The 13,502-nt window shown below is 32.3% G+C and overlaps 1 protein-coding gene across 1 annotated transcript; it reads right to left on the minus strand.

Moving 5' to 3' along the window:
• Positions 1–586: 586 nt before the first annotated feature.
• On the minus strand, positions 587–13,454 carry LOC126747598 (cleavage stimulation factor subunit 2 tau variant). Its single transcript, XM_050456331.1, is given in 13 exon segments — positions 587–1,126; positions 1,205–1,335; positions 1,388–1,485; positions 1,551–1,580; positions 1,689–1,824; positions 1,891–1,903; positions 1,905–2,063; positions 2,065–2,088; positions 2,151–2,183; positions 2,185–2,259; positions 12,639–12,954; positions 13,017–13,095; positions 13,183–13,454. Coding segments are annotated over 13 exon segments (1,269 nt in total). The 5' UTR covers positions 13,235–13,454; the 3' UTR covers positions 587–1,003.
• Positions 13,455–13,502: the final 48 nt, after the last annotated feature.

Raw genomic sequence — 13,502 nt, forward strand, 5'->3', positions numbered from 1 at the left:
GCTAATATTTTAACGATTTGTGCTTTAAAAGTTGGCATAAGCCCTTCTAAAGGTTGTATGAAAATATAATGCAAATCCATGCATTACAAATTTTTTTATCATTATTTTTATATAGTGGGGGACAAGAGTGGTGCAATCCGTGGTAACCCGCTTTATAACTCAACTTTTACTGCTCATATTTTAGCGATTTTTACTTTAAAGATTGGCATAAGCCATTCTTAAAGTTGTATGAAAATATAACGCAAATCTATGTATCAGAAATTTTTTTATCAATATTTTTATATTGTGGAGGACAAAATTCATGCAATCCGTGGTAACCCGCTTTATAACTCGACCTTTACTGCTCATATTTTAGCAATTTTTACTTTACAAGTTGGTATAAGCCATTCTTAAGGTTGTATGAAAATATAACGCAAATCCATGCATTAGAAATTTTTTTATTAACATTTTTATATTTTGGGGGGCAAAATTGGTGCAATCCGTAGTAGCCCGCTTTCTAACTCCTCTTCTACTGCTCATATTTCCCTGATTTTTGTTTCAAAATATGCTGCAAGACCTTTTTAACGTTGGTATAAAAAAACTGCCATTTAATTAAAAAACTTGTTGATTTTTTTTTTAAATATCATCTAAGGATACTTCTGCAAAACTATACTAACATAATTAATATTAAAAACTCTGAAATCGAAGAAAACCATTCAATTTAGGCCTTCGAAAACAAAAGAAGTATAGATTCCTCAAAATATCAAAATGGGACATTATAGGAACATCCTGTATGAATATTCCTGTATGAAATATGTATAGAACATTCCAAACATCCCGATTTTGATTTCAACTATACCCAGATCATTCTGAAGGTCCTTTCCGAGGCAAAATTGCAAAAGTATCCCATCAAAAGAAAAAAAAAAGAAGATAACAAGCGGAAAAGAAAAAAAACTCATCGAATATACAATGAAAATATTAATAAGCAACTCATAATATAAAAAAAAAAGAAAACGTCGAAAATCTATCTGCCCTGGGCACTCTTGGCAATTTGCTCCTTTAATACCAAAATACTATTCCTTTGTTCCGGTGGTAGCATGGCAATTTGCTCGTCGGACAATTGCAACACTTGCATAATAAGGGCGGCCTAAAACAAAAAAAAAGAAAATAAAGAAAGATCATGAAAAAAAAAAAGAAAGATAATAAACAAAAAGAAAAAACGAACCTTCTCTTGATCCGAAGCCCCGGGAGGCATCGCCCCGTTAGTAACCGCGGAGGCGGTTTGGGCGGCCGCGACAGAGGCGGCGCTCTGGGGCGGCGCCCTTATAGTTTGGGGCGGCGTAATCGGACGTTGAGCTACAAAAAAAAAATCAAACAGTTCGCAACTTTTAAGTGAAACTTCGTATACCTTTTTGTCTGGGGTCGGCCCTGGCGGCCTGTCTAGGGTCAATGGGAGCGAAACTCGCCCCTGAGGGGTTCCTAGACTCCCTGGGATCTCTGGGGAAACTAAAATTTAAAAAAAAAAATATGAATTCGTGAGAAAATATTGAGGCACCGGAGCAGTAGCTTACCTGGGGAGGACCTCTGGGGTCACCATTAGACTTCCATAAGCAAGATTAAAAGATTTAACAGACAGTTAAAAAACACGACAATAACAAGAAGAAGAAGAGCAACCACAGTACGAAGAAGAAAAATAATAAAAGACTTACGGTTCGTTAACGGGCGGCAAAGGGTTGGCCAAGGGGGCGGGAGGCAGTTGCCTCATGTCCTGGTCGCCCATACGAGAGCCCATGCGAGGCTCCGGCCCGCCTCGCGGATCTAAGGCCCTCAGATCGATATCCTGACCTAAAGAAAATTGAAATGTGCCAAAAAAAACGCGCCCACTTCGGCACTAAGGCACCTTTTTAGTACCTGTGAAAACGGGCGCGTTTATGATTGGTAACGGGGGGCATAATGGGCGCAGGCACCGGTTGAAATTCTTGGCGGGGAGGCGCAACCGGTGCCGGCGGCGGAGCCTGGAAGTCCCGGCTAATCGGCACCTGGACCGGCACGTTTTTGTCGCCGGGCATCAGGGTGGCCGGCACTTGGTTCACGGGGGTGCAGAAGTGACTAAAATTTATTTAATTTGATGTAAATTGATCCGCACCATAGACGAGTCGGTAATTATTTACCGCAGCGGTGTGTGGATCGATGATTTTCATGACCCACTTGGGCCTGTAGGAGGGCGTAGGCCAGTTGGGGGTTCTGAAGCAGCATCTGTCTGGCCTCAGTCGGATTGTTCTGAGAAAAGAACGTTTATTTACTAAAAATTGACCCGCTGGGTCACCCTACTTAGTATTTATTGATTTTTTTCAAAAACCGCTCTACAAGACACGGACAAAACAACTACTGATCAGATTTGCGCGATTTGTGCTTTAGGACCTTCTAAACGTTATTCCACATAATCAAATAAAAACAAGACATCGATGTTACAACTCTTCCTTCTGTAAAGTGTATTAAGAATCGTCTGGACAAATTGGACATGTTTAGTATTTAAATTTGGAAACTCATGTATATTATTGGCTTTTATCAAATAAAATAATATTAAAAAACATCTATATACCGATTCATACAATTTGAGGCGACCCCAACTCATAACTCACTTTCTACTGTTCAGATTGTCATGATTTTTGCTTTAAAAGTTGCATTATAATCTTATTAACGTTGTATCAAATAAAACAGTACATAAATAATTTTTTTATCAAGAGACATGGACCAAGTCATGCAATCTGAGGTAACTGAACTCATAACTCACCATCCACTGATCAGAATTTCATGATTTTTGCTTTAAAAGTTGCATTAGAACCCTCTTAACGTTGTATCAAATAACCAAATAAAAATATACATAAATATATTTTTTATTAGAAAACATGTAGTAAATCTACACATCTCGTGAGAGTACTGAACTCATAACTCACCATCTACTGATCAGAATTTCATGATTTTTGCTTTAAAAGTTGCATTAGAACCTTCTTAACGTTGTACCAAATAATCAAATAAAACAACACACATATACAATTTTTATTGAAAAACATGTACCAAGTCATGCAATCTGAGGTAACTGAACTCATAACTCACCATCTACTGATCAGAATTTCATGATTTTTGCTTTAAAAGTTGCATTAGAACCTTCTTAACGTTGTACCAAATAATCAAATAAAACAACACACATATACAATTTTTATTGAAAAACATGTACCAAGTCATGCAATCTGAGGTAACTGAACTCATAACTCACCATCTACTGATCAGAATTTCATGATTTTTGCTTTAAAAGTTGCCTTAGAACCTCCTTAACGTTGTATCAAATAATCAAATAAAACAACACACATATACAATTTTTATTGAAAAACATGTACCAAGTCATGCAATCTGAGGTAACTGAACTCATAACTCACCATCTACTGATCAGAATTTCATGATTTTTGCTTTAAAAGTTGCATTAGAACCTTCTTAACGTTGTACCAAATAATCAAATAAAACAACACACATATACAATTTTTATTGAAAAACATGTACCAAGTCATGCAATCTGAGGTAACTGAACTCATAACTCACCATCTACTGATCAGAATTTCATGATTTTTGCTTTAAAAGTTGCATTAGAACCTTATTAACGTTGTATCAGATAATCAAATAAAACAACACACATATACAATTTTTATTGAAAAACATGTACCAAGTCATGCAATCTGAGGTAACTGAACTCATAACTCACCATCTACTGATCAGAATTTCATGATTTTTGCTTTAAAAGTTGCATTAGAACCTTATTAACGTTGTATCAGATAATCAAATAAAACAACACACATATACAATTTTTATTGAAAAACATGTACCAAGTCATGCAATCTGAGGTAACTGAACTCATAACTCACCATCTACTGATCAGAATTTCATGATTTTTGCTTTAAAAGTTGCATTAGAACCCTCTTAACGTTGTATCAAATAAACAAATAAAACAACACACATATACAATTTTTATTGAAAAAACATGGACCAAGTCATGCAATCTGAGGTAACAGAACTCATAACTCACCATCCACTGATCAGAATTTCATGATTTTTGCTTTAAAAGTTGCCTTAGAACCTCCTTAACGTTGTATCAAATAATCAAATAAAACAACACACATATACAATTTTTATTAAAAAACATGTACCAAGTCATGCAATCTGAGGTAACTGAACTCATAACTCACCATCCACTGATCAGAATTTCATGATTTTTGCTTTAAAAGTTGCATTAGAATCTTCTTAACGTTGTATCAAATAATCAAATAAAACAACACACATATACAATTTTTATTGAAAAACATGTACCAAGTCATGCAATCTGAGGTAACTGAACTCATAACTCACCATCTACTGATCAGAATTTCATGATTTTTGCTTTAAAAGTTGCATTAGAACCTTATTAACGTTGTATCAGATAATCAAATAAAACAACACACATATACAATTTTTATTGAAAAACATGTACCAAGTCATGCAATCTGAGGTAACTGAACTCATAACTCACCATCTACTGATCAGAATTTCATGATTTTTGCTTTAAAAGTTGCATTAGAACCTTCTTAACGTTGTACCAAATAATCAAATAAAACAACACACATATACAATTTTTATTGAAAAACATGTACCAAGTCATGCAATCTGAGGTAACTGAACTCATAACTCACCATCTACTGATCAGAATTTCATGATTTTTGCTTTAAAAGTTGCATTAGAACCTTATTAACGTTGTATCAGATAATCAAATAAAACAACACACATATACAATTTTTATTGAAAAACATGTACCAAGTCATGCAATCTGAGGTAACTGAACTCATAACTCACCATCTACTGATCAGAATTTCATGATTTTTGCTTTAAAAGTTGCATTAGAACCTTATTAACGTTGTATCAGATAATCAAATAAAACAACACACATATACAATTTTTATTGAAAAACATGTACCAAGTCATGCAATCTGAGGTAACTGAACTCATAACTCACCATCTACTGATCAGAATTTCATGATTTTTGCTTTAAAAGTTGCATTAGAACCCTCTTAACGTTGTATCAAATAAACAAATAAAACAACACACATATACAATTTTTATTGAAAAACATGGACCAAGTCATGCAATCTGAGGTAACAGAACTCATAACTCACCATCCACTGATCAGAATTTCATGATTTTTGCTTTAAAAGTTGCCTTAGAACCTCCTTAACGTTGTATCAAATAATCAAATAAAACAACACACATATACAATTTTTATTAAAAAACATGTACCAAGTCATGCAATCTGAGGTAACTGAACTCATAACTCACCATCCACTGATCAGAATTTCATGATTTTTGCTTTAAAAGTTGCCTTAGAACCTCCTTAACGTTGTATCAAATAATCAAATAAAACAACACACATATACAATTTTTATTAAAAAACATGTACCAAGTCATGCAATCTGAGGTAACTGAACTCATAACTCACCATCCACTGATCAGAATTTCATGATTTTTGCTTTAAAAGTTGCATTAGAATCTTCTTAACGTTGTATCAAATAATCAAATAAAACAACACACATATACAATTTTTATTGAAAAACATGTACCAAGTCATGCAATCTGAGGTAACTGAACTCATAACTCACCATCTACTGATCAGAATTTCATGATTTTTGCTTTAAAAGTTGCCTTAGAACCTCCTTAACGTTGTATCAAATAATCAAATAAAACAACGCACATATACAATTTTTATTAAAAAACATGTACCAAGTCATGCAATCTGAGGTAACTGAACTCATAACTCACCATCCACTGATCAGAATTTCATGATTTTTGCTTTAAAAGTTGCATTAGAATCTTCTTAACGTTGTATCAAATAATCAAATAAAACAACACACATATACAATTTTTATTGAAAAACATGTACCAAGTCATGCAATCTGAGGTAACTGAACTCATAACTCACCATCTACTGATCAGAATTTCATGATTTTTGCTTTAAAAGTTGCATTAGAACCTTATTAACGTTGTATCAGATAATCAAATAAAACAACACACATATACAATTTTTATTGAAAAACATGTACCAAGTCATGCAATCTGAGGTAACTGAACTCATAACTCACCATCTACTGATCAGAATTTCATGATTTTTGCTTTAAAAGTTGCCTTAGAACCTCCTTAACGTTGTATCAAATAATCAAATAAAACAACACACATATACAATTTTTATTGAAAAACATGTACCAAGTCATGCAATCTGAGGTAACTGAACTCATAACTCACCATCCACTGATCAGAATTTCATGATTTTTGCTTTAAAAGTTGCATTAGAATCTTCTTAACGTTGTATCAAATAATCAAATAAAACAACACACATATACAATTTTTATTGAAAAACATGTACCAAGTCATGCAATCTGAGGTAACTGAACTCATAACTCACCATCTACTGATCAGAATTTCATGATTTTTGCTTTAAAAGTTGCATTAGAACCTTCTTAACGTTGTACCAAATAATCAAATAAAACAACACACATATACAATTTTTATTGAAAAACATGTACCAAGTCATGCAATCTGAGGTAACTGAACTCATAACTCACCATCTACTGATCAGAATTTCATGATTTTTGCTTTAAAAGTTGCATTAGAACCTTCTTAACGTTGTACCAAATAATCAAATAAAACAACACACATATACAATTTTTATTAAAAAACATGTACCAAGTCATGCAATCTGAGGTAACCTGACTCATAACTCACCATCTACTGATCAGAATTTCATGATTTCTGCTTTAAAAGTTGCATTAGAACCCTCTTAACGTTGTATCAAATAAACAAATAAAACAACACACATATACAATTTTTATTAAAAAACATGTACGAAGTCATGCAATCTGAGGTAACTGAACTCATAACTCACCATCTACTGATCAGAATTTCATGATTTTTGCTTTAAAAGTTGCATTAGAACCTTCTTAACGTTGTACCAAATAATCAAATAAAACAACACACATATACAATTTTTATTGAAAAACATGTACCAAGTCATGCAATCTGAGGTAACTGAACTCATAACTCACCATCTACTGATCAGAATTTCATGATTTTTACTTTAAAAGTTGCCTTAGAACCTTCTTAACGTTGTATCAAATAATCAAATAAAAATATACATAAATAATTTTTTTATCAAGAAACATGGACCAAGTCATGCAATCTGAGGTAACTTAACTCATAACTCACCATCTACTGATCAGAATTTCATGATTTTTACTTTAAAAGTTGCCTTAGAACCTTCTTAACGTTGTATCAAATAATCAAATAAAAATATACATAAATAATTTTTTTATCAAGAAACATGGACCAAGTCATGCAATCTGAGGTAACCTGACTCATAACTCACCATCTACTGATCAGAATTTCATGATTTTTGCTTTAAAAGTTGCCTTAGAGCCTCCTTAACGTTGTATCAAATAATCAAATAAAAATATACATAAATAATTTTTTTATCAAGAAACATGGACCAAGTCATGCAATCTGAGGTAACCTGACTCATAACTCACCATCTACTGATCAGAATTTAATGATTTTTGCTTTAAAAGTTGCATTGGAACCTTCTTAACGTTGTATCAAATAATCAAATAAAACAACACACATATACAATTTTTATAAAAAACATGTACCAAGTCATGCAATCTGAGGTAACCTGACTCATAACTCACCATCTACTGATCGTAATTTCATGATTTTTGCTTTAAAAGTTGCCTTAGAGCCTCCTTAACGTTGTATCAAATAATCAAATAAAAATATATATAAATAATTTTTTTATCAAGAAACATGGACCAAGTCATGCAATCTGAGGTAACCTGACTCATAACTCACCATCTACTGATCAGAATTTAATGATTTTTGCTTTAAAAGTTGCATTGGAACCTTCTTAACGTTGTATCAAATAATCAAATAAAACAACACACATATACAATTTTTATTAAAAAACATGTACCAAGTCATGCAATCTGAGGTAACCTGACTCATAACTCACCATCTACTGATCAGAATTTCATGATTTTTGCTTTAAAAGTTGCCTTAGAGCCTCCTTAACGTTGTATCAAATAATCAAATAAAAATATACATAAATAATTTTTTTATCAAGAAACATGGACCAAGTCATGCAATCTGAGGTAACCTGACTCATAACTCACCATCTACTGATCAGAATTTTATGATTTTTGCTTTAAAAGTTGCATTAGAACCTCCTTAACGTTGTATCAGATAATCAAATAAAACAACACACATATACAATTTTTATTGAAAAACATGTACGAAGTCATGCAATCTGAGGTAACTGAACTCATAACTCACCATCTACTGATCAGAATTTCATGATTTTTGCTTTAAAAGTTGCATTAGAACCTCCTTAACGTTGTATCAAATAATCAAATAAAATAACACACATATACAATTTTTATTAAAAAACATGTACCAAGTCATGCAATCTGAGGTAACTGAGCTCATAACTCACCATCTACTGATCAGAATTTCATGATTTTTGCTTTAAAAGTTGCCTTAGAGCCTTCTTAACGTTGTATCAAATAATCAAATAAAACAACACACATATACAACTTTTATTGTAAAACATGTACCAAGTCATGCAATCTGAGGTAACTGAACTCATAACTCACCATCTACTGATCAGAATTTCATGATTTTTGCTTTAAAAGTTGCATTAGAACCTTCTTAACGTTGTAACAAATAATCAAATAAAACAACACACATATACAATTTTTATTAAAAAACATGTACCAAGTCATGCAATCTGAGGTAACCTGACTCATAACTCACCATCTACTGATCAGAATTTTATGATTTTTGCTTTAAAAGTTGCATTGGAACCTTCTTAACGTTGTATCAAATAATCAAATAAAAATATACATAAATAATTTTTTTATCAAGAAACATGGACCAAGTCATGCAATCTGAGGTAACCTGACTCATAACTCACCATCTACTGATCAGAATTTCATGATTTTTGCTTTAAAAGTTGCATTAGAACCTCCTTAACGTTGTATCAAATAATCAAATAAAATAACACACATATACAATTTTTATTAAAAAACATGTACCAAGTCATGCAATCTGAGGTAACTGAGCTCATAACTCACCATCTACTGATCAGAATTTCATGATTTTTGCTTTAAAAGTTGCCTTAGAGCCTTCTTAACGTTGTATCAAATAATCAAATAAAACAACACACATATACAATTTTTATTGAAAAACATGTACCAAGTCATGCAATCTGAGGTAACTTAACTCATAACTCACCATCTACTGATCAGAATTTCATGATTTTTGCTTTAAAAGTTGCCTTAGAGCCTTCTTAACGTTGTATCAAATAATCAAATAAAACAACACACATATACAACTTTTATTGTAAAACATGTACCAAGTCATGCAATCTGAGGTAACTGAACTCATAACTCACCATCTACTGATCAGAATTTCATGATTTTTGCTTTAAAAGTTGCATTAGAACCTTCTTAACGTTGTAACAAATAATCAAATAAAACAACACACATATACAATTTTTATTAAAAAACATGTACCAAGTCATGCAATCTGAGGTAACCTGACTCATAACTCACCATCTACTGATCAGAATTTTATGATTTTTGCTTTAAAAGTTGCATTGGAACCTTCTTAACGTTGTATCAAATAATCAAATAAAAATATACATAAATAATTTTTTTATCAAGAAACATGGACCAAGTCATGCAATCTGAGGTAACCTGACTCATAACTCACCATCTACTGATCAGAATTTCATGATTTTTGCTTTAAAAGTTGCATTAGAACCTCCTTAACGTTGTATCAGATAATCAAATAAAACAACACACATATACAATTTTTATTAAAAAACATGTACCAAGTCATGCAATCTGAGGTAACCTGACTCATAACTCACCTTCTACTGATCAGAATTTCATGATTTTTGCTTTAAAAGTTGCCTTAGAGCCTTCTTAACGTTGTATCAAATAATCAAATAAAAATATACATAAATAATTTTTTTATCAAGAAACATGGACCAAGTCATGCAATCTGAGGTAACCTGACTCATAACTCACCATCTACTGATCAGAATTTCATGATTTTTGCTTTAAAAGTTGCATTAGAACCTCCTTAACGTTGTATCAGATAATCAAATAAAACAACACACATATACAATTTTTATTGAAAAACATGTACGAAGTCATGCAATCTGAGGTAACCTGACTCATAACTCACCTTCTACTGATCAGAATTTCATGATTTTTGCTTTAAAAGTTGCCTTAGAGCCTTCTTAACGTTGTATCAAATAATCAAATAAAAATATACATAAATAATTTTTTTATCAAGAAACATGGACCAAGTCATGCAATCTGAGGTAACCTGACTCATAACTCACCTTCTACTGATCAGAATTTCATGATTTTTGCTTTAAAAGTTGCATTAGAACCTTCTTAACGTTGTAACAAATAATCAAATAAAACAACACACATATACAATTTTTATTAAAAAACATGTACCAAGTCATGCAATCTGAGGTAACCTGACTCATAACTCACCATCTACTGATCAGAATTTCATGATTTTTGCTTTAAAAGTTGCATTAGAACCTTCTTAACGTTGTATCAGATAATCAAATAAAACAACACACATATACAATTTTTATTGAAAAACATGTACCAAGTCATGCAATCTGAGGTAACCTGACTCATAACTCACCTTCTACTGATCAGAATTTCATGATTTTTGCTTTAAAAGTTGCATTAGAACCTTCTTAACGTTGTAACAAATAATCAAATAAAACAACACACATATACAATTTTTATTAAAAAACATGTACCAAGTCATGCAATCTGAGGTAACCTGACTCATAACTCACCTTCTACTGATCAGAATTTCATGATTTTTGCTTTAAAAGTTGCATTAGAACCTTTTTAACGTTGTAACAAATAATCAAATAAAACAACACACATATACAATTTTTATTAAAAAACATGTACCAAGTCATGCAATCTGAGGTAACCTGACTCATAACTCACCATCTACTGATCAGAATTTCATGATTTTTGCTTTAAAAGTTGCATTAGAACCTTCTTAACGTTGTATCAGATAATCAAATAAAACAACACACATATACAATTTTTATTGAAAAACATGTACCAAGTCATGCAATCTGAGGTAACCTGACTCATAACTCACCATCTACTGATCAGAATTTCATGATTTTTGCTTTAAAAGTTGCATTAGAACCTTTTTAACGTTGTAACAAATAATCAAATAAAACAACACACATATACAATTTTATTAAAAAACATGTACCAAGTCATGCAATCTGAGGTAACCTGAATAACTCACCATCTACTGATCAGAATTTCATGATTTTTGCTTTAAAAGTTGCATTAGAACCTTCTTAATGTTGTATCAGATAATCAAATAAAACAACACACATATACAATTTTTATTGAAAAACATGTACCAAGTCATGCAATCTGAGGTAACCTGACTCATAACTCACCATCTACTAATCAGAATTTTATGATTTTTGCTTTAAAAGTTGCATTAGAACCTTCTTAACGTTGTATCAAATAATCAAATAAAACAACACACATATACAATTTTTATTGAAAAACATGTACCAAGTCATGCAATCTGAGGTAACTGAACTCATAACTCACCATCTACTGATCAGAATTTCATGATTTTTGCTTTAAAAGTTGCCTTAGAACCTTCTTAACGTTGTATCAGATAATCAAATAAAACAACACACATATACAATTTTTATTAAAAAACATGTACCAAGTCATGCAATCTGAGGTAACCTGACTCATAACTCACCATCTACTAATCAGAATTTTATGATTTTTGCTTTAAAAGTTGCATTAGAACCTTCTTAACGTTGTATCAAATAATCAAATAAAACAACACACATATACAATTTTTATTGAAAAACATGTACCAAGTCATGCAATCTGAGGTAACTGAACTCATAACTCACCATCCACTGATCAGAATTTCATGATTTTTGCTTTAAAAGTTGCCTTAGAACCTTCTTAACGTTGTATCAGATAATCAAATAAAACAACACACATATACAATTTTTATTAAAAAACATGTACCAAGTCATGCAATCTGAGGTAACTGAACTTATAACTCACCATCTACTGATCAGAATTTCACGATTTTTGCTTTAAAAGTTGCATTGGAACCTTCTTAACGTTGTATCAAATAATCAAATAAAACAACACATCAATAATTTTTTTATCAAGAAACATAGACCAAATCATGGAATCTGAGCTAACCTGACTCATAACTCACCATTCACTGATCAGATTCTCATGATTTTTACTTTAAAACATTGCTTAGAACCTTCTCAACGTTTTGTAAAAAAAATTACGTAAATCCATACAATAATAAATTTTTTATGATAAATTATGTGCAGCATATGCAAAATTCATGACAACCGCTTTATAACATAACCTTTACTGATCAGATTCTCAAATATTTCCCGTTTAAAACCATCTAAACACTGTACTAACTTATCAAGTAAAAAAACACATAGATACATACTAAAAAGCACTTACCTGAATAGTAGTTTTCATCTGCTTCATAAGTTCGAACATTTGCTCGGGAGGTAACGAAGCCACAGCCTTACTAATGGCCTCCGGTGCTTTCTCAGCCTGCACTGGCTCCCCATAAGGATTTTCAGGCAAAGGTTGATTCAGCAAATTCTGCATTTCCATTCGAGACTTTTCTGTACAAGCATTATCGACCCTAAGGTTACGGCCACCGATCTCGTAACCATTCAGATTCCTCATGGCACTGAGGGCGGTTTCCTGATCGCGGTACTCGCAGAAACCATAACCTTTAGGTTTGCCGGTCTCCCGGTCAAAGACCAACCTGTTACGAGGGTTATTTTTTAATAAAAGGGGCATTTTATTGAAATTTATGGGATTCCTTACTTGAAGGAGAGAACCTGGCCGACCTCACCGAATATATCTTTGAGTTTTTCTTCGGTGGCCTCATAGGGAATGTTACCCACTGAAAGGGGGGTTAGTTATTGTATTGAATGAACAAAATGGGTAAAATGGGGCCTAATTTAATGGAAATCAAAGGTTTTTCACTTACCGAATACGGATCGCATGGACTTGTCCATGATGTTGGCTTCTAAATTATCCATTGCAATTGTTTTATTACTTTTGTTTAATTTGGTAAAAACAACAAATCAGAGAGGCCTTGGTTGAGAAAACTTTTGTCAGAATTATGCCGTTTTTTGCAAGGAAATGCAAGTTAAACACAAAATAACGATAAAATTGTGTACAGAAAACTTAGAAATATATGAAAACAAACAAATTAGGCCTAATAGGCCCTTAATTCATTAAAAAAAGGGCAAAAAACACGCACTCATCAAGCACAGTAAACAAAATCACTTACTAACTGAACGCTCT

The sequence above is a fragment of the Anthonomus grandis genome, chromosome 19 (assembly GCF_022605725.1).
Source record: "Anthonomus grandis grandis chromosome 19, icAntGran1.3, whole genome shotgun sequence".
Classification (NCBI taxonomy): Eukaryota; Metazoa; Arthropoda; class Insecta; order Coleoptera; family Curculionidae; genus Anthonomus; species Anthonomus grandis.